Raw genomic sequence first — 19,291 nt, 5'->3', positions numbered from 1 at the left:
CCTGGAGGCGGGCCGGGCTGCCCGCATCCACGGTGGTGCCTCTCAAAGGCTGGCAGGCCTGCCGTGTGCACCCCCCCCCCTCCCCGGGACTGGGCGCCGGCCCTGCCTCCCAGGGAGACCTCTGTCCCTAGATGCACACCTCCTTTTTATTGCTCAACGTTCCGCTCCACCTCCCTCACGAGATTACAAGTGCTGGGGGGCAGACACCAGCCCCGAGTCCTCGGACAGGACTGGCGGTGACAGCGCCTCAGAGCGTCCTGGCTCCGTCCCCAAGCGGGTCCCCCAGTAACATCCTGGGCGCCACTGAGTATGGACCGTGCTCTCAGCCCTGAGCTGAGCACTCTTACTGTCCCCCTTGCAGAAGTGAGAAAGCTAAGGCTGAGAGGCCATTCTGGAACCACCCAAAGCCGTATCCAGCCAGCCAGCGCACCACCAGCGGTGTCTGAGGCCAAGGTCAAACCCCCCACTCCCTCCCTTTTCCCCTCCCCACCCCCAACCCTTGCTTCCTGGAGGCCCTGCCCGCCTCAGGGCTTTCCAACTCCGGCCAGGGCTGCAGAGCCCAGAGGCAGGGGACGGAGGGAGGCGGGGAGGCAGCTCAACTTGTGGCCTGGGGCTCAGAAGACCTGACCTCCCCGAAGCAGGCTGGCCGCTGTGGCCAGACCTCGCCCAGCGGTCAGTCGGGGCCACAGGGGAGGGCGCTCAACCACCTCGTCAGGGACGGAGGACAGGCTCTGGGAGGGAGGTGCTGGGCTGACAAAGCCAGCACCTGGGCCTCTGGAGGCTCCCACTGGGCAGTCTGCTTCCTGCCGGCCTCTTGGGTCCAGCTCGAAGCTGCCACAGTCCATGGGGAGACTGAGGCAGGATGGCCGGGGCTGGGGTTACGGGAATGTCTGGAGACGCGGCAGGACAGGAATTTCTCCGAGGGCTGAGAGAATTGATTTTTTTCCATCATTCTTTTTTTTTTTAATAGCAGTGCCTGAACTTTATTTTTGAAATTCCCTCAGTTTCGTACCGTTTTGTGGCTCTCCTTTCTAGGTTTTAATCTTTGCTCCATCTGGATTTGTTTTTTTGGTGTGGGATCTCCATGAGTTAGGGTACAAGTTTCGGGAACCAATTCAGATTGTCCTAAGGGGAATAAGGAAATACTTATTTTGCTGAAGAAAAACTGAGAGGCTGGGAGCAGTGGCTGCAGACGGCGGCTGTAGGAGCTCCAGCGAGGCCGGGCGGCGCCCCCCCGCATCTTCCCCCACCCCTGCCCCAGGTCCCTCCTGAACAAGAGGCCTGGGGTCGGCTCTCACCAGATACGTGTAAATGGTGCAGGGCTGCGGAAACGGCCTGCATTTGTCCAGGGAGGGCCCACCTAGAGCTTTAGGGATGCGCCGACTGGACGACTGGACGGACCTGGAGGGTGGGCAGTTGCAGGGAGGCAGAGGGGAGGGGCCCGGGGAAGGGGGCGGAGACAGCAGGCCCTGAGGGTCCAGTCTCCTGGCTTTGCAGGCGGCCACCCTCCTGCCCCCTCTCCCTGACATGCTGCCCTCTTTACCCAGAACCACGCTTTGCCTCACTGGGCGCCATTTCTGGCCCGTCTCCACTGCACTGATCTCCGCGTCCACCCTTCCCCCTGTGCCAGTGTCCACACCAAGTCTCTCTCGTGGGTCAGTATTTGGTAAGTGGGTGGTAGGCTGCCGCCTCCCTGCCCAGTACTGACCCATCGCTCTTCCTTTCTAGAGCTTTCCTGGCCATTCTTAGATGACGTGTTTCGATTTGCATTTTAGCATCAGCCTGTCTGTTCCCAAGTCTTGTGTCTTGTTGGGACAAATGCCTAGACCAGGCACGGCGTCCACACCTGCACCTACCCGTCTGGGGAGGCCCTGGCTTCCCTCGCCTGGCCTCCTTGCCTTCCTGGGAAGACATTTACAGTGTTCCCGGAGACTCTGCACCGGGCTTATGAGAGGTGCTTCTGTTCACTCGTTGTCAGCGGGTAGGCCGCCTCGGGCCCCCGTCCGTGCTGTGAGCTTTGACAAGAGAAGGCAAGCCCCCAGAGCCAGGAGTGCCCCCCCAGTGCCTCCGCAATCCAGATCGATGCCCACCTCCAGGCTGCAGGGGTGGGGGATGCCGAGGAGAGGCATTCCGGCTCCTGGAAGTCAGGGCTGGCCCCAGCCTCTGACTGGGGCGGGCCTGCAGGGTGAGGCCCCCTCTCCTCGCTGCAGACCTCAGGATCAAGGGGAACCGCAGCGGGCCTCACACCAGACCTCCTAACCCACCAGGCAGGGCCCTGGCCCCTGCCCGTGGCCCCCACCTGCCCTCTGAGGCAGCGGTCCCTACTGCCTGTGCTCAGCGAGGTATGGTATCTTAAATGTTTTGACATTTAAAATCTGTGTTGGATACGTTTGTTCTGTTTAAATAATACCGGGCTGCGATGACTCACAGGGAATCAGTTTGTCTCCTGGGCCCAGACACAGCGTCCCCCTGCACCCCTGCCCAGCCCGCAGCCCAGCAGGAGCCTCAGAAGCCTTCCCGGAGCCGCCCCGCCGCACGCCAACAGCGTCCTCACCAAGGGAGTTGGGATGGGGCCCCATCTCGGGCCTCCCGAGCTCTGAGGACGTGGGGGAGAAGGGTGCCTGGTGGAGGGGCTGTCAGGAGCCCCGGGCCGGCAGTGAGTGATGGGCACTGGGGCCAGCGTGTGGGAGAGGCCCTCCCGAGGGCCCGTTCACCCTAGTCTAGCAGAGCTTTGTTCAGATGGCACTGAGGTCTCCTCCGGCCACCGCCTCCTGGAGGCCCTCTCCATCTCCCAGGTGGGTTCTGGAACACTGTGTGGGTAGGCAGGGCCTCTGGAGACTTCAGCCAGCGCCCTCAAGAGAGCAGGCGTGTGAGCCTGCCCCGCTCTGGACAGACGCCTGACCGCCAAGAGGGCCGTGGAGCAAAGCTGCCAACGTCCCCATCTGGGAACCTCTGGCATTTCTTGGTGGCCACTGGTCCCCCCGGCCCCTGCTTGCATGAGCAGGACAGAGGTGCAGACACCATGTCTGCGTATCGTGGAGGACCCTTAGCTCTGCTCTCAAGGGCTGCGGGCAAAGCGAGTTAGGAGGTAGCAGGGGTGCAGCCCGGGGTCCAGGGAACCCCGGGCGCAGACGCCCTGGAACTCCCCAGAGGGATTGCAGCTGCCCGGCAGAGCCAGGCACAACCAAAAGCTTTTTTGAACGTGAAGTTCAAAATGAACATTCGGAGCAGCCGACCACGGACAGACCCGCTGTGGCATCTTGAGGGCGAGGCCACGTGGGGGAGCAAGGGGCGCCAGACAACAGGAGCGCTCGGGAAGAATAAAAAGCCACGCGTGGATTTATACCGCTCGAGGCTGCTATGCTGCTGCCCTGGGAGGCGGTGGCCGCGTTAGGTCCAGCTCCATGGGGGACCCGTTCCCTGCTGCCCACCAGGGCCACCCCTGCAAGGTGGCTGCGAATGTCCGTCTCAGCCTGGTGTCCCGGCAAGGCCAGACTCGGGCTTGTACAGGTCCAGCCCCTGTCTGTGGCTCAGTTTCCCCAGGTGCAAAGGACACGGAAGTTAGAGGGGCCAGTAAGAAGCACTTTTCATGCGTGGAGAGGCGGGGGGGGGGGGGGTGGCGGGGCAGGGAAGGGCGTTCCATTTCTGTCCAGACGTGAGCTGTCTGCATCCAGGGTGACAGAGGCTGGGCTCAGCCTTCCTGGAGGGGCAGCGCCATGCTCAGGGATGTACCCATGACATGTTGTGTCCAGAGCTGGAAACAGAGAGCCCCAGCCCTTCACCGCGACCAGGGCACACCACACTGTCTACAGGCTGAACCCCATGCAGAGTGGCTCCCTGAGATGGCAAAGACTCCGTGACCGCTCTCTGAGCCAGGAGTGGGTAGGAAATGGGCAGGAAGTGGGGGGTATGTCTACAAGCCTGACGCAAAAGACCAAGCACCTTCCATACTCCAGGCCTCAGACCCCCAGCCGGAGGGACAGGCACCAGGGCGGGCAGCGTCCCCTGCACGCCAGCCTGATGGCTGTCCTGCTCTGTCCCTGCAGGTTAACACCTTCATGTCCTTCGTGTTCCCCATGGTGGTCATCTCCGTCCTGAACACCATCATCGCCAACAAGCTGACCATCATGGTCAGCCAGGCATCTGAGCAAGGCCAGGTGTGCGCAGTTGGGGACCAACACAGCTCATTCAACATGTCCATCGAGCCTGGCAGGGTCCAGGCCCTGCGGCACGGCGTTCGGGTCTTACGTACGTAACTGCCGGGCCCTTTGGGGGATGGGCCGGGTGGCGGCAAGGGGCTGGCAGAGCTGTGAGCCTCACACTGCCAAACAGGGCAAAGTTTAAGACCCGGGAAACGGAGCAGTCCGAGCTGAGACTCAAGGGTCAGCCCCAGCCAGGGGTTGGTGCTCTTAACTCCACTCCTCTACCTATTCATCTGCCCGTCCACCTATCCCTCCAGCCATCCACACATCCATCCACACATTCATCCATCCCTCCATCCACCCACCAGCCATCTCTCCATCCATCCACACATCCATCCATCCCTCCATCCGTCCACCCATCCATCCCTCCATCCATCCACACATTCATCCATCCATCCATCCATCCATCCATCCATCCATTCATCCATCCATCAATCCATCCATCCCCCCACCCATCCATCCCCCCCACCCATCCATCCACCCATCCATCCCTCCAGCCATCTACACGTTCATCCGTCCATCCGTCCACCCACCCACCCATCCATCCCTCCATCCATCCACACATCCATCCATCCATCCATCCGTCCGTCTGTCCGTCCATCCGTCTGTCCGTCCGTCCATCCATCCATCCATCCCCCCACCCATCCATCTCCCCACCCACCTATCCATCCCTCCAGCCATCCACACGTTCATCCGTCCATCTGTCCACCCACCCACCCATCCATCCCTCCAGCCATCCATACATTCATCCATCCATCCATCCATCCATCCATCCATCCATCCCCCCACCCACCCATCCGTCCACCAATCCATCCCTCCAGCCATCCACACGTTCATCCGTCCATCTGTCCGTCCATCCATCCATCCATCCATCCATCCATCCCCCCACCCACCCATCCGTCCACCAATCCATCCCTCCAGCCATCCACACGTTCATCCGTCCATCTGTCCACCCACCCACCCACCCATCCATCCCTCCATCCATCCACACATCCATCCATCCATCCATCCATCCATCCATCCATCCCCCCACCCATCCATCCCCCACCCACCCATCCATCCCTCTAGCCATCCACACGTTCATCCGTCCACCCACCCATCCATCCCTCCATCCATCCACACATCCATCCATCCATCCATCCATCCATCCATCCATCCATCCCCTCACCCATCCACCCACCCACCCATCCACCCAGCCGTCCACCCATCCCTCCAGCCATCCACACATCCATCCACACATTCATCCATCCATCCACACATCCATCCATCCATCCATCCATCCATCCATCCATCCATCCCCCCACCCATCCGTCCACTCACCCACCCATCCGTCCACCCATCCATCCCTCCAGCCATCCACACATCCATCTGTCCATCCACCCACCCCACCCACCCACCTGTCCACCCGGCCGTTCACCCATCCCTCCAGCCATCCACACATCCATCCCTCCATCTGTCCACCCATCTGTCTGATCACTCATCCACTCGCCAATTCAATTCGCTCAGTCCCTGAGCACGTCTCCGGGTCAGGCAGCTCGCTCACACAGTCATCGAGCAGCAGAGGTGGGGTTATCACGTGCTGTCAGGTGCCAGGCAAAGAGGCCTGAAGAGCAGCGCCCCTGCACAGTGACCCACATTCTAGGAATCCTGAAGACCACCCCTACAAAGGTCCCAAGCCAGCCTCTGTCACAGGAGAGCCCTGGGTGGAGCTTATACTCATGTGGGTGTGGGGCTCCTTATGTGGGATGCCATGAGGGTGTCTCCTGTGCCCAGAGGTGGCCTCCTTGCGGAGAGTTCTTTCTTCAAGCACCCGCCTCCCCCGCCGTGCTCTGCTGAAGGCAGCCCCACCCTACCCAACCCCCCACCCTGACCACCTACCTGTGCCTCCCCCCAGCCCAGCAGCCTTCCCAATTGCTGTCACCCTCACCCCAGCAGACAGGCCTCTGGGCCTCTGCCCCAGGCCACCTGTCCCTCAGAGGCCCCTGGTTCTTAGAAGAAAGAGGTCCAGAGTGTCATAATATATGACGGTTAAATGTTAAATGGTCTAGTGACCACTGAAATGTGGCAACATATTTAAAAAGTAAAAAGACATAGATGAAATTAATTTTAGTAATCCATTAGGTTTAGTATTTCCAAAGTATTGCCCTTTCAGCATTGATCATCGCGATATTATCGATGAGAGAGTTACTCAGCTCACAGTCACCTCATGTCCAGTGAGCAGCACGCTGTGTCCAGTGGTCAGGGTCCCAGCATTTGCTTCCGCCCTGTCAGGGTCAGGCTTCCCGGAATAGCCCCATGCCACCAACCCTTTTCCTACTGCTGCCAGTAGGACAGCCCTCCCCTCGGGGGGCTTCCCCCAGGCCCGGGTCTCCGGGGCCCCAAACCGAGCACCTCCTGAAGTTGCGCCCAAGTCCCAGGATGGGGATGTGCTGTCTCGGGGACCGCGCTCCTCTCTGCACCGGGCCAGCCAGCCCCGGGTTTTCCCTAGCGGTTGGCTTTTCTGTCGCTCCCTTTTTAATTACAGAAAAACGCACATAGCATACGATTTACCGTCTCGACCATTTCTAAGTGTCCGTTCGGTGATATTTCGTACATTCATCACACTGTGTGGCCGTCGCCACCATCCACCTCCAGAATGTGTTCATCTTACAAACCGAGACTCTGCCCCCACCCACCCCCTTCCCCCAGCCCCTGACAACTGCCACCTCCTCTGTCTCTGAATTTGACTACTCTCGGGGCCCCATGGGAGTGGAATCGTTGTGTTTTGGTGTCTGACTTATTGCACCGAGCACAACGTCCTTAAGGCTCAGGCTGTGGCACCAGTTGGACTTCCCTCTTCTTAAGGCTGAGTAATATTCCATCATCTGTTGGCGGACACTCGGGTTGCCCCACCTTGTGGCCATTGTAAGTGGTGCTGCTGGTGTACAAACGTCTGCTCGGGGCCCTGATTTCGGTTCTTTGGGGAACACCCTCAGGAGTAGAATTGCCGGGTCCTGGGGTACTTCTGTTTTTAACGTCTTGAAGAATTGCCATGCTGTTTCCCAAAGTAGGCGTGCCATTTTACGTTTCCGCCAACAGCGCAGACGGGTTCTAATTTCTCCACATCCTCACCAGAAATCGCTATTTTCTGAGGGCTTTTTTCTTTAATAGTAGCCATCCTGGGCATGCTGGGATCTTACTATAGTTTGGGACTGCGTTTCCCTAATGATGAGTGATGTTGAGCAGTTTTTCATGTGCCGATTAACCATCTGTGTGTCTTCTTTGGAGAAATGTCTACTCAAGCCCTTTGCCCATTTTTAAATGTTTAATCGGGTGGTTTGATTTTTGCTGTTGAAGTTTAGTTCTCTGAGTATGCTGGATATTAATCCCTGAGCAGATATGCTAGGTAAATACCTTCTCCCATTCTGTGTGCTACCTTTTCATCCTGTTGACTGTGTCCTTTGATCCCCTATCCAAGAAATCCCTGCCAAGTTAAACATCGTCAGGTTTGCGCCCTCCGCTTCTCCTAAGAATTTGGGACTCATAGTTCTTACTACCTTCAGGTCTTTGATCCACTTTGAGCTAATCATGTATAGGGCGTGAGGTAGGGGTCTTCTGCACGTGGCTGCCCGTTTCCCTGACACCGTTTGTCGAAGAGACCATCCTCTCAATGGTCCTGTCCTGGCAGCCTCATAGGGAGTCATTTGACCATATCCGTGAGGCTTGTTTCTGGGCTCTCTTTCTATCCCATGGTCTCTATGTCTGTCTTTAAGCCAGTGTCACACTGTTTTCATTACTGTGGGTTCATGGTAGGTTTTGAAATCAGGACGCAAAAGCCCTCCATCTTTGTTCTTCCCCAAACCGTTTCTGGGGTCCCTCGAGACTCCGCGTGAATCTTAAGATGGGTTTTCCTGTTTCTGCAAAACAAAATGTCGTCAGGATGCTGAGAGAGCTTGCCCTGAGTCTGCACTTTTACAAGTGTTAGGTCTCCTGCGCACATAACAGGACACGGCCCTTCACCCCACGGAGACCCACCTCTCTCTGTGTCTCAGGGGCAGTGGTCATCGCCTTCGTGGTCTGCTGGCTGCCCTACCACGTCCGGCGTCTCATGTTCTGCTACATTTCAGACACGCAGTGGACCCCGTGAGTACCAGGAGGGGGTGGGGCTCGGGCTGGGAGAAGCTCCCACAGCAGATGGGCATGGCGAGGGCGGGGGGGGGGGTGCTGAGCAGAGCAGCTCAGGACAAGGGTGCCGGTCACGTCCCCACACGTCCTTGGTGTGGCTGTGACCGGGCCGGGGGAAGGACGAAGTTCACAGAGGGACAGGTGCCCGGGAGCAGGTAGCAGCAGAGAAGGAAAGCAGACCCTAAGCGAGCGGGCACGAGACAAGTTGAGAGATCTAGACAGAGACAAGGAAGGGCCGGCCCTGCTGGATGTGGGAGGGGGGCTGGGCCACCACAGGCTGGCTGAGCTGCCAGGAGCACCCCCGGGACTCAGGGGGAGCCACAGCCACGGGACACACGGCAAAACCAGCAGAAGGAAGATCTGGGGGAGGAGTCCGGGAGGCCGTGTAGAAGCTTCCAGAACGCCCTCCCCTGAGGGCGAGGTACACTGCCGCCCAGGAGGCCGGGAAGGGGTTCCCGCCCTGGCTGTTGGGTTGAGGCCGGGGCGCAGCCGAGCCCCGCAGCCCAGCTGTGTTGGGACCCCGCCAGCGGAAGGGCAGGTGTGTCGCGGGGAGCGCTGGAGGCGGCTGGGCGGGTCGGCCGCACCCCCCAGGGAGGACGGCCCCAGCCCAGCTCGGCGGGGGTGTGGCCACGACGTCCGGCTTCTCGAGACAAGCCGGAGTCCTGGAACTTACCACGAATGTCCCCGTGTCACAAATTGACAAGGCGTTTTCTAAACGTCTGTCCCGAGCCACCGCCCGAGCCCGCGCTCCCTCTGGCCGGGGGCTGCCAGGCCCCACCCCCGCGTGGGGGCCGCGGGGTCTGAGCGCCCGGCCCTCGCCCCTCCCTTCCAGGTTCCTCTACGACTTTTACCACTACTTCTACATGCTGACCAACGCCCTCTTCTACATCAGCTCCGCCATCAACCCCATCCTGTACAACCTGGTCTCCGCCAACTTCCGCCAGGCCTTCCTGTCCACCCTGGCCTGCCTCTGTCCCCTGTGGGGGCGCAGGAGGAAGAGGCCGGCCTTCTCCAGGAGGACCAACAGTGTGTCCAGCAACCACACGTTCTCCAGCAACGTCACCCGGGAAACGCTGTACTAGGCGGGTGGGGCCCCGCCGCTCGGCAGCCCCCCCCACCCCACCCCTGGGGCGGCGGAGGGGTCCGCCGAGGCCCGGGGCCCCACTTCTTTCAGCTTCTCCCTCAGCCCGCCCCACCCCTCCCTCCTCTCCTCTTTGAACGCCACGGAGAGATTGTTCCTCTCCCGGATCCAGAAAGGGCCTGTAATGAGGACAAATTAGTGCTGGGTGAAAGGCAGACTTCTTTGTTCCCAGACGGCTGTGTGTTGAGGGTGGACAGAAATGAAAGGCACGGGTCGGGCCAGGCGGGCGTTGGGGGCGGCAGTGCCTCTGGCGGGGGGTGGGGGGGGGGGTGTTGGAAGAGGCCGGCCGAGGTCCTGGCGCCCCGGGGGAGCGAGGAGAGGACCCCTACCCTCCTCTGGTACAGCAGGCAGCCAGACGGCCCCCCTCCAAGGGCGACTCCCGGGAAGCTTCCCTGTGTCCCCACAGACCACCCGGGGGTCGGGGTGCCGGGCATTGGCCGGACCCGGGCCTCCCCCTCCTCTCCCGCCTCCTCGCCAAAGCAGCGGGCTCCACAGGGATGCCAGCCACTGGGGGGCTGCCCTGGAAGTCCTCTTGGCTTGGCGGAGGCAAGGCCGGCTCGGCGGAGTCTTGTCTCCACACCCCCCTGCCCCGGGCCAGGCCAGGGACGGCCCGCGTGCTCTTGTCCGCTGTGCGGGTGAGCTCCCGCTGCCCAGCTCTGAGCTGCTTCGGGGTCGGCTCCCTGGAGTGGAGGGCAGCTGGCCGGGTCCCAGAGAGACGCCAGTTCTGGGGACTCGGCCACAGGTGAGGACAGGGAGCCGTGAGTACAGCCAGCCCGCCGGCCAGCGTCGTCCGTCACAGCCAGCCAGCAGCAGCCCCGGCTCCGGGGACCCAGAGGGGCAGGCGCCTCCTTGGTCTGGAAGAGCCGGTCTCCAGGCAGGGTGGCCTGCTCCCAGCTTTGGCCGGTCCCCGAGGCAAAGGAGACAGTGGCAGAAGTGCCTGGAAAGAGAGGTACAGGCTTTTTAAAAGCCCAGGTTCTCCCTGGGCTCAGGAGCGTATTTGGCCTGAAGGGAGACCGTTGGGCTGGCCAGCGGCTGGGAGCAGCCCTGACTCGGGACTCAGGAGGCCTGGTCCCTGTCCTGGGTGACCAGGGCTCAATGTCCCACCCATGAAAATGACAAGGTGGATGGGAGGATGTCGATGGGCGCCCCGCTACGAACCGTGTCCTGCTTAAACCCCACGGGGTCCTTCTCCGTTCACCAGGGACAGCTCCAGGGGGCAGGGGGAGGAGGTCAGCCCACAGCCGGCCCCGTGACCCAGGGGCCACCCACGCAGGGGCCGAAGCCAGCCCAGACCTGGCCCACAGCGTCTGCTCTGGGCGGGTGAACAGGGCGGCTGGGCCCGGGCGGTGGGCGTCGGGACGAGGGCCTGGACCCTCGCTGGCGCTCCGCGCCTCGGACACGGGTCCTCGCGCCCCGGCTCAGCCGCCTGACAAATGGGTGGGGCCGTTCCTCCCTCTCGGCCGGGACTCCCGGGACTCACGCGACCGTCTCGGCGGGGCCCAGCCAGGATGGACGGAAGGGACGGTTCCCCGGGGTGGGGGCGGAGTCAACGCAGGTGGGCCCCCCCACCACCACCCCGCAGCCTCCGAGTCGCAGCGGGGGCGGGGTCTGTGCGCAGCCCCAAGTCTGTCCGACTCTCAAGGACCCCGCCTTCCCGTGTGCGCACTTCGTGGAGGTAGAGACGCAGCCGCGCAGCCGGGCCCCCCCTCCCCGTGCCGTCCAGCCCCGTGGAGTCAGCTCCTGGCCACGTCACACCGGAGCTCCCGAAGCCGGTCTCAGAGAACAGTGTCCGGTGTGACTGGTCAGCAGTGATGCCGAAACCCCGCCGACGGCTCAGGCGCCCCCCCCCCCCCGCCCCGCCCCGCCCCGCCCTCGCCCCCGCCCCCGCCCCCGCCCCCGTGACGTAATCGGCAAGAACAAAGCCCCTGAGCCTCTCAATAAAGGAGACAGTGGCCCCCTTGGCTGGGACTCTTATGTCCAGGGGCCAGCGGGCCCACATCTGTTCATCCCCTCATTCGTTTGTTCACCGGGCGTTTTCTGATTCGGGGGACAACCCTCCACTGGGGCCCTCTGACCAAAACCGCGTGGGTTCTGGTGGCCTCCCAAAGGCTGGGGGCACTGGGGGCCGGGATCCCCCAGCCCGGGTCCTGCTGCCACCAGAGCAAGGAACAGCAGCAGCAGGAGGAGCTTGCGCAGAGGACCCCATAAGCCACGGGGCCGCCTCGAGGCCTGGAGTCGGGGAGACCTGGGTCCACCTGGGGGTGCGGCCAGCACGCTGCCCTCCGTGTGTCCGTTTTCCTCGTCCGCGGGCTGAGCACAGAGGCGGCCTCGTGACGGGGGTGCAGGGTCTGTGCGTGTCGGACTCAGGTCTCCGCGGCCCCTGGGGCCGGCCTAGAAAACGGGGAAGCCAGTGAGCTTCTCCCCAGGGGTCGGCAAGTGGGGGACGCCTGGGGACGGGGACGAGCACTGACCCTGACCTCTGGCACAGCCCACCCCTCGTCGTCTTTCGGCTTCTCCTGCTACACCTTCGTCCCTCACGGGCGGCGTCCCCGAGGTGTCCAGCCTGGGGGCGGGAGGGAGAGCGTCTTTCCCGGCTGCAGGGAAACACCACAAGCCCATAGATGCCAGCCTCCCAGGCCCCAGCCTGCCCCGTGTGCTTGAGCGGAAGCTCCTGGAAAGGTGGGGGCGCGGGCAGGGGGACCTGCCCCTTCAACAGCCTGTGCAGAAGCGCCAGAACCCGGGCCACGTGCCCTCCCCCTTCCGTTCCTGCAGTCCTTCGTTCACCTGCTGCCTCCAGCTGACTCGTGCCTCCCTTCTGATTGGCACAGGGGTGAGGGGTGAGGCTCCAAACACTCCCTTGCCTCTCCTCGTGAGTGTCCCGCCCTCCCGGCAGGGATGGCTCAGGACACCCCTTCACTCCCAGATGTGAGAGACTCACTGGTAAGCTCCAATAGGTGCACTGACATTTTACAAGAATATCCAAAGGAATAAAACTCTAATGGTGGAATTTCAGGCCAGTCAAGGAGACAAAACTTTGGGGTCAGTGGGAAGGCAGTCTGGAACCCTAACCACACTTCAGTGCCACTGCCCTGGGAGGCCAGCGCTCTGGACAAGCCCCTCCTGCAAGTTCCTGAGCCTGGATCCCTATTCCAGCACATGCATAGGGAGGAATCCTCCCTCCCGGTTCTAGAGGCATCTCTGGTCGCACCGCCAGGCAATGGGAGGAGGGCTTGGGAGAGAATTCCATACATTTTCAAATACCCTTGAAGGAAGGAGGAAAAAAAACCACGGGCCCAGGCCTGCCCCTGGATCCCGAGTGCAGGGAAAGCTCCCGGCCCCGCCCTCCCCCTCCTGCTGCCCGTGACGACGACGATTTGAATCCCGGTTTTTGTCAGAACTCCATGGAAACCACGTCCAGGCTGAACGTCTAAAGGAAATGGCCGTGTGGAGAGATGAGGACAAGGGGAGGCCAGCCCCAACACGTGCACACTCATGTACACACACGTGCAAGCACACACGCGAGGGCACCAGCCCCTGGCCCCACTGGGGCTCCTCCTGCAGCTCAGAGAGGTCACCGGTCTCAGCCCAGCTCAGGAGGCACAGACCACTGGCCGCCTGGGCCTCCGGGCCCCTACCTTCCCCGCACCCTTGGGGATGAAGAGATATGGGGGGGGGGGGGCCTTGTCCTGCTCTCTGCAGCCCCCCAGGGCATGGCCAGCCACGCCCAGGGCCAGAGCCTCTGCTCAGCCCCTGCCCACCCTGGTGGGGCCCCTCGGGGAGCTGCGGTGGGACAGGGCCCGGGCCTCACTCTCCCTGCTGGCTCAGGGTTGGGGGGGGTGGAGTCTGGGGCTCATCCCCCCGCAGGGTTCTTGCCCTCTTGTTCCCGGTGGGTGTTGAACCAGAGACCCCGGGGCTGTCGCTTGTGATGGAATGACAAATTCCAACTCCAGCTACTGGATTTGAGAGCCATTCGGCCAGCCAGCCCTCTGCCGTAATTTGCTCATCTTTGCCCACGGACACTGGGACTTATCACCCAGAAAATCTATGGGCACCCGGGGGCTCAGTCGGTTAAGCATCGACTTCGGCTCAGGTCATGATCTCACGGTTCATGGGTTTGAGCCCCGCATCGGGCTCTGTGCTGACAGCTCGGAGCCTGGAGCCTGCATCAGATTCTCTGTTTCCGTCTCTCTCTCTGCCCCTCCCCTGCTCATGCTCTGTCTCTCTCAAAAATGAACATTAGAGAAAATCTAACGAATGAATAAGCAAATGTCCGCCTTCCTCACCAGGTGTGGGGGCAGGGCCCCTGTGGAGAGGAGACAAGGGCCAGGGGCAGAAACTTCACAGACACACAAGGTGGACCCCCAGAACGACAGACACATCCTCAGATAAGTGCCACCCCTACCCCCGCACGGCTCAGCAAACCCCCACTGAGCAGAAGGGGGAGCAGACGGAAACACACACACACACACACACACACACACACGGCAGGCCTGGAGCCAGGTGAACGCACCCAGGACGTTCTGCGAGCCTTCCTGTGACGGCACGATCCTGCAGCGTTTGATGGGGGGGTACCCACCGGGGAGGCAGGTGTGGGTGCTCCTCGGAACGAGCGCTCAGGGCGGGGCATGAGGGCACAAGTCCCCCACCCCCGGTGTCCCCTCGGGGAGCCCAGGGGCCCCTGCAAGCTGGCTGGAGACCTGAGGCGCTCCCGGGCCCCCCGGGCTCTCGGGAAGCAAGACTTTCCCCAGGGCTCTGCCTCCTGGTGTCCAGTCTGAACAAGCCGTCTGGCTTGTTGGGCCGTCTGGCTTGCGGCCTCGTGCCAGCCGAGCCCAGCAGCTTCAAGGCTCAGCGCTCCGCTCGTTTGCCTCCCAAGACCCACAGATACTCTACACCGGGGGCCCGGACACCCCAAGCAGGGGGCTGGGACGGAGGTGCCGGGGCTCCGCCTGCCTTCGCTATCCCCCTCCCGACTTCTGGGAGTGGATGATCGGTCCCCGCCACAGTCTGGGCCACACGGTCTGTGCGCTTCTAACCGCTAGAGCCCGATGCCTCCCGCAGAGCTGTCGGAGCACACCCCTATGAGTGCCGAGTGTTGGTGATGAAACCCTTCAGGTCCTTCGAAAGAAGGTTCTGGCTGAATATTCCATGACATTCTCTCCCTGCACATTAGTCACCGGGAGTTCGGAGGAAAACGTCAGCCTCATCGACCCTTCAGGATGAGCGGTTTCCTGTGATCTGAGCAGTCCCGGCGCTCAGGGCCACGGCTCGGGGGGCTCGTGGCCGCTGCGGGAGCGCTGCGGCCGCTGGCTTCTCCGCTCGGGGGTTTCCGGTGGGCAGATCTGCTTTGGGAATAAAAGGGGGTCCGACTATGTGGCGTATTTGCAGGGGTGAGGGGAACGGGGGCCCCAACCAAAGCATTCGGGCTCCCCTGGGGATGATCCTCTGCCTTGCCCCTTCCAAGCGCCCCCCCGCCCCCTGCCTCCCAGGCAGCGATTCCCTTTCTTGGACCCTACACGCTCCCCAGGAGGGGCCTTGGGAGACCTCGCTGCTCCCCTCTGAGCGTTCGAGCCTCGTCTACACGGGATGTGCCGGCTCTAAAATGCAAACCGCGGGCCGAATCCTGAACCGCTGGAGTCGCCAGTCGCCTGGCGCCCCAAGGGCAGCAGTGGGCATCGCGGGAGCCCCCGGCCGGCGCCCCCCGCCCGCACCCGCCTTCCAGCTGGGCAGGCGACTCCCATGGCGTTGTCCCGTCACCTCGCTGCTTGGGTGACAAAGAGCTTCTTGCCAGGCGCCGCCCCACACGCCCACCTGTCTGCCTCTTTACTGTCCGAGGGGCGTGGGCTCAGGCTCTTGTCGGGACAAGACTCGGCACGAGCGAGCGGAACGGGGGAGAGAGGCCCGAGGTGTGGAAGGCGCTCCTGGATCGGGCCCCAGCCTCCCCGCCTGCCTGGCTGGCCGTGTGCGCGTTGGTAGAAAGTGGTCCACTCTCCGAGGGAAAATTTGAAACGAGCATACGGTACCGAGTGAAGTCCCCGCTTAGTCCCCCCGGGGGGTGGCCGCCGCTGGCAGGGGGGAGCGCGCTGCCCCGCGCTGTGGCAAGGCCGGCGGTGGCGGGACACGGACACCAGCCCCCGGACGCGTGCACGCGCTCTCTCTCATGCACGCGCACACGCACGGCGCAGCCACGCCGGCCCGAACCGTGCTCGGCCCTTCGTGCGCACACTTGCACACGAAGTTAAAATAAATCTTTGACATTCAGATGTTCCCGAAGGTAAAACGAGGGGCTGTCTTGTGCAGAAGTGAGGTCCCTGTCCCCAGAGCGCCCAAGCAGAGGACTTGCTGTGTCTCCACAGGCCTCCGCTGACCCTGTGGGAGCTCAGGCGTCAGAAGGGCCCTGCAGGTGTCCTGGGGGGTGGGACGGGGGGCTCGGCCTGCATACCCACCCTTCCTCGTGCAGCCACCTCTGAGGCAGTGCAGGTGAGGCCAGTGACCATCAGGGAAGGGACAGGCACAATGAGGAGGGGACAGTGAGGAGGGGGCAGCAGAAGGGGGCCGGGACAGCAGAGAAGGGACGCGGAAACCCCTGCTATGCTCAGTCAGTTGTGGGACCTCGCAGTGGTCACTAAGCAGGAAGGGGACAGTTCCTTTTACTGATGAGGGTGTGGGTCTGAGAGGGAGACCTTGTGGGACCCCTCAGGGCCAGCAGCAAAGCAGAGGACGCTCTGGTCCCCCAACACCAGCCCAAGGACTGGGCTTCCTTCCCCTAGGGACCCTCCCCTGCCCCCACTCCAGCCGCACTCAGCCAGGGGTCTCTTTACTGTCCTTTCTCCTTCCCACGGTCCTTCTCCTCGATGGCCAACAAGCACGCAGCTTATGGCCTCTCCGGCCCCAAGTCATCTGAGGAGCCTGATGGAGACATGAAAACCCCATTTCAAATCATCTGTGTCACTTTGGGTGACTCAGCGGCACCCAAGAAAACATCAAATTCCCACCCAAACCCCGGCCTCCCGGGGTCCTCCAAGGACTCCTGCCCAGCCTGGGCCACCCATGGGCGATAGAACCTCCGGCTCAGCGAGGAAGCAGAGTCCCCTCCCCCAGGCAGGCTGGTGGCTCTAATCCAGGGAGGCTGCGTGGAGGGGGCAGTGGAGGGGGCAGCCTGGGCCGTGCTCCCCCGGTGTCCACGTGGAGATTCCCATGGACGGATTTACCAGAGCCCCCCTTGGCTGCCGGCCCAGGCTGTGTGGGGACACTGCGTTGAGCAGCGTGGGCCGTGGGGCTCCCATGGGGGGGGGGGGGCGGATGAGAGCCCGGAAAACAGAAAGGAGGTGGTTGGGGTGAGCAGTCAGGAGCAGACAGAGAGGGTGGCTGGGAGGGGCACACTCCCCCGGTGGGGACAGTGACCGGCTATCGTGAGGAGGACGGCCGAGGGCAGCAGGGGGGACGGGTGGGCAGGGCGGCACCGTGCGGCTGTGAGGCTCGTGTTGAGCTTCCTGGCGACGTGTGGTGGGCTCATTACGGCCCCCCAGGAGCGACCCCCCCCCCCCCCACCGCGGGAGCTGGCCCAGCCCTGCAGATGGGGCCCTGGCTTCTGATGGTGTGTTGGCCCCGCTGGCCCTGTCTGTCCACATCAGTCACTTCTCTTGGGCCCAAATTACTCTAATCATGTTCCCCCTCGGCAGGCAGTCTCCTCTGAGCATCCCTGTCATTCGTTTACATTAGAAAGTGACACTTCAGTGGGGCACGGGGAGGGAGAGGCTCTGACCGGCACGGCCACACCCGGCCTCCCCAGCAGAGCAGAGCCCCGCTCCCGCTCCCCGCCGCCCCGCTCCCGCTCCCGGCTACGGCCCTGCCGTCCCGTGAGGTGGACCCACCCTGGTCTGACCCCGGCCCCCTGAGGGCAGGCCCCTCGGGCCCCGGGCACCGCGGGCTCCCCCACACCCGCCGCGGTCCCCCTGCGGCCTCCACCTGCCCCCTTAGCCCAGTCTGGGCTTCTTCGTTTCCACCACCCAGCACACTTAATGAGCGCCTACTGTATGTACCAAGCCAGGCAAGGAGCAGAAAGTCAGGGGTCTGTGGCGGGAGGCCTTGGCAGCCCAGAACACCAGGCTGTGCCTGTTTGCCGTTCCCGTGTCAGGGCTCCAGGAGGGAGCCGGCAAGTCTTGTGTGGACCGGCCCCCTCTGAGGCTCCCCACGGCCCCAAGACACTTGCCCCTCCTCAGTGTCCAGTTTACAGAGGGGGAGGGGCCGAGAGGGAGCCCTAGGCAGTCTGTCGCCCCGTCCCCTGCTGCCGTGGGATCCAGCCTGGGTGGGGGTGGGCGGGAAATGAACTTTAAGGGCCTCTTTCCGCCCTGGGTCTTGACCCCTCGCCCCCTACCCCACCCCCAACCTGGCCTCACCCAATCGGAGCACTAAGAAGCTTGAGATTCTTGCATGATGAGGCGGTGTCTGTGATCAGGAGGTCTCTGTCCCTCACAATGGTGACCATGAAGGTCCCTGAATCCTGGGGGGGGGGGGGGGTCCTAGCTGGGCCTAGGATGCCCTGTCCCTGCTGCTCCCCATCTCCCATCCCCTCCTCCTCAGAGGGCGCTCTCTGGGCCCCCCCCCCACCGCCGCACTGCCCCATAAGCATGTGCTAGCTTTTGGCCCCCCCATCCGGCCACCAACCGTGGGCACAGTGACAACAGCAGCATTTCTCCCGCGGGACCTCTGTGCGTACCAACCGCCTACAATTTTGTCCTTGCCGCAGCCCCCAAGAAGGAGCCGTTAGCACAGCGGCATCACGGGGCCACTGAGGCTCCCGGGTGCCGGGCGGTCTGCACGGGACCCTGTGCCACCGGCACCCGTGCCCACCGGCCCCCGTGCTCAGCCCCAGCTCCTCCCCCCAGGTCCTCCGTGCTGCAGGCTCCACAGGTAGAAACTGAGAAATCACCCCCCCCCCCCCCCCACTGCTAACAGGAGAGACTCCCTCCGTTTCCTTCCAGCGTCGACTCTAGAAAACTGGGAGTTGCAAATTCTCTCTCAAAGGAGGTGTGCATTCCTTTGAGAGGTATATAAATCTCTTTAAAAGCTAAATAAACCTCCCTCCAGCTTACAACCCAGGACTGTCTTTCTCAAGGACCTGGGAGCCGTCTCTCTGAAATTAATCCCCAGGGAAGGGAGCACCCCTTGCCCCAGCCCCCGAGAGGCAGGAGCCGGCGTCCACGGGTGCCTCACCCCCAAACTCCGTCCTGTCGTGAGGATGCGGGAGTTTATTTTTCCTCCGATAAAGCCGGCGAGCTGACACAGATGGTCACCGCAGTTAGAGGTGGAGGGGGACGGGCCGTACGTGACGGCAGGTGCTGTCAGGCCCTACCTGAGAAGTGTCTACGCGAGCTGAAGAACGTGGTGATGGGGGTGTTTCCTCGGCTCCGGAAAAGGGTGCATTTTCTTCGGTCTTTGGCAGCCCTTGGCAGATGGCCCGTGACGCAAGCTGCACGCTCATTTGATAATAAAACTGTTCTCTTTCTCTTCCACCTTCGTGGAGAGGTGTGCCCGGCTAGCAGATCGTGTTTCTGGTTGTATTTCGCCAACACGCCGTGAGTGACACCGGCTCCGCGTGCCTGGCGCCCCGTCCCTCCCCACGGTCCCTGGCCCGTTTCCGGTTGAAGCTACTGAGTGGTTGATTCTCGACTTCCTCCCACACCCGCGACGCGGCATCTTCTCAGCGAAGAGCCCACGTGCCACTGGGGGGGGGAGTGATATGTGCTGCACCCCAAGATGCGGACGCCCCCAAAATTAACGGGGA

General features: G+C 62.5%; 1 protein-coding gene across 1 annotated transcript in view; it reads left to right on the top strand.

Annotated features, from left to right (window-relative positions):
• Window positions 1–10,093, top strand: part of NTSR1 (neurotensin receptor 1) — a 46,660-nt gene extending 36,567 nt beyond the window's left edge. Inside the window, exons 2-4 of the mRNA XM_019426350.2 lie at window positions 4,047–4,248; window positions 8,234–8,324; window positions 9,199–10,093. Coding sequence (XP_019281895.1) covers window positions 4,047–4,248; window positions 8,234–8,324; window positions 9,199–9,448 — 543 coding nt within the window. The 3' untranslated portion in view covers window positions 9,449–10,093. The remainder of the gene's footprint in view (window positions 1–4,046; window positions 4,249–8,233; window positions 8,325–9,198) is intronic.
• The last annotated feature ends 9,198 nt before the right edge of the window (window positions 10,094–19,291 follow it).

Source organism: Panthera pardus, unplaced genomic scaffold, assembly GCF_024362965.1.
Source record: "Panthera pardus isolate Hobbes unplaced genomic scaffold, ASM2436296v1 HiC_scaffold_25, whole genome shotgun sequence".
NCBI classification, from domain to species: Eukaryota; Metazoa; Chordata; class Mammalia; order Carnivora; family Felidae; genus Panthera; species Panthera pardus.
The sequence above is the reverse complement of the archived record's forward strand: the minus strand, read 5'-3'. Positions and strand labels throughout refer to the sequence as shown.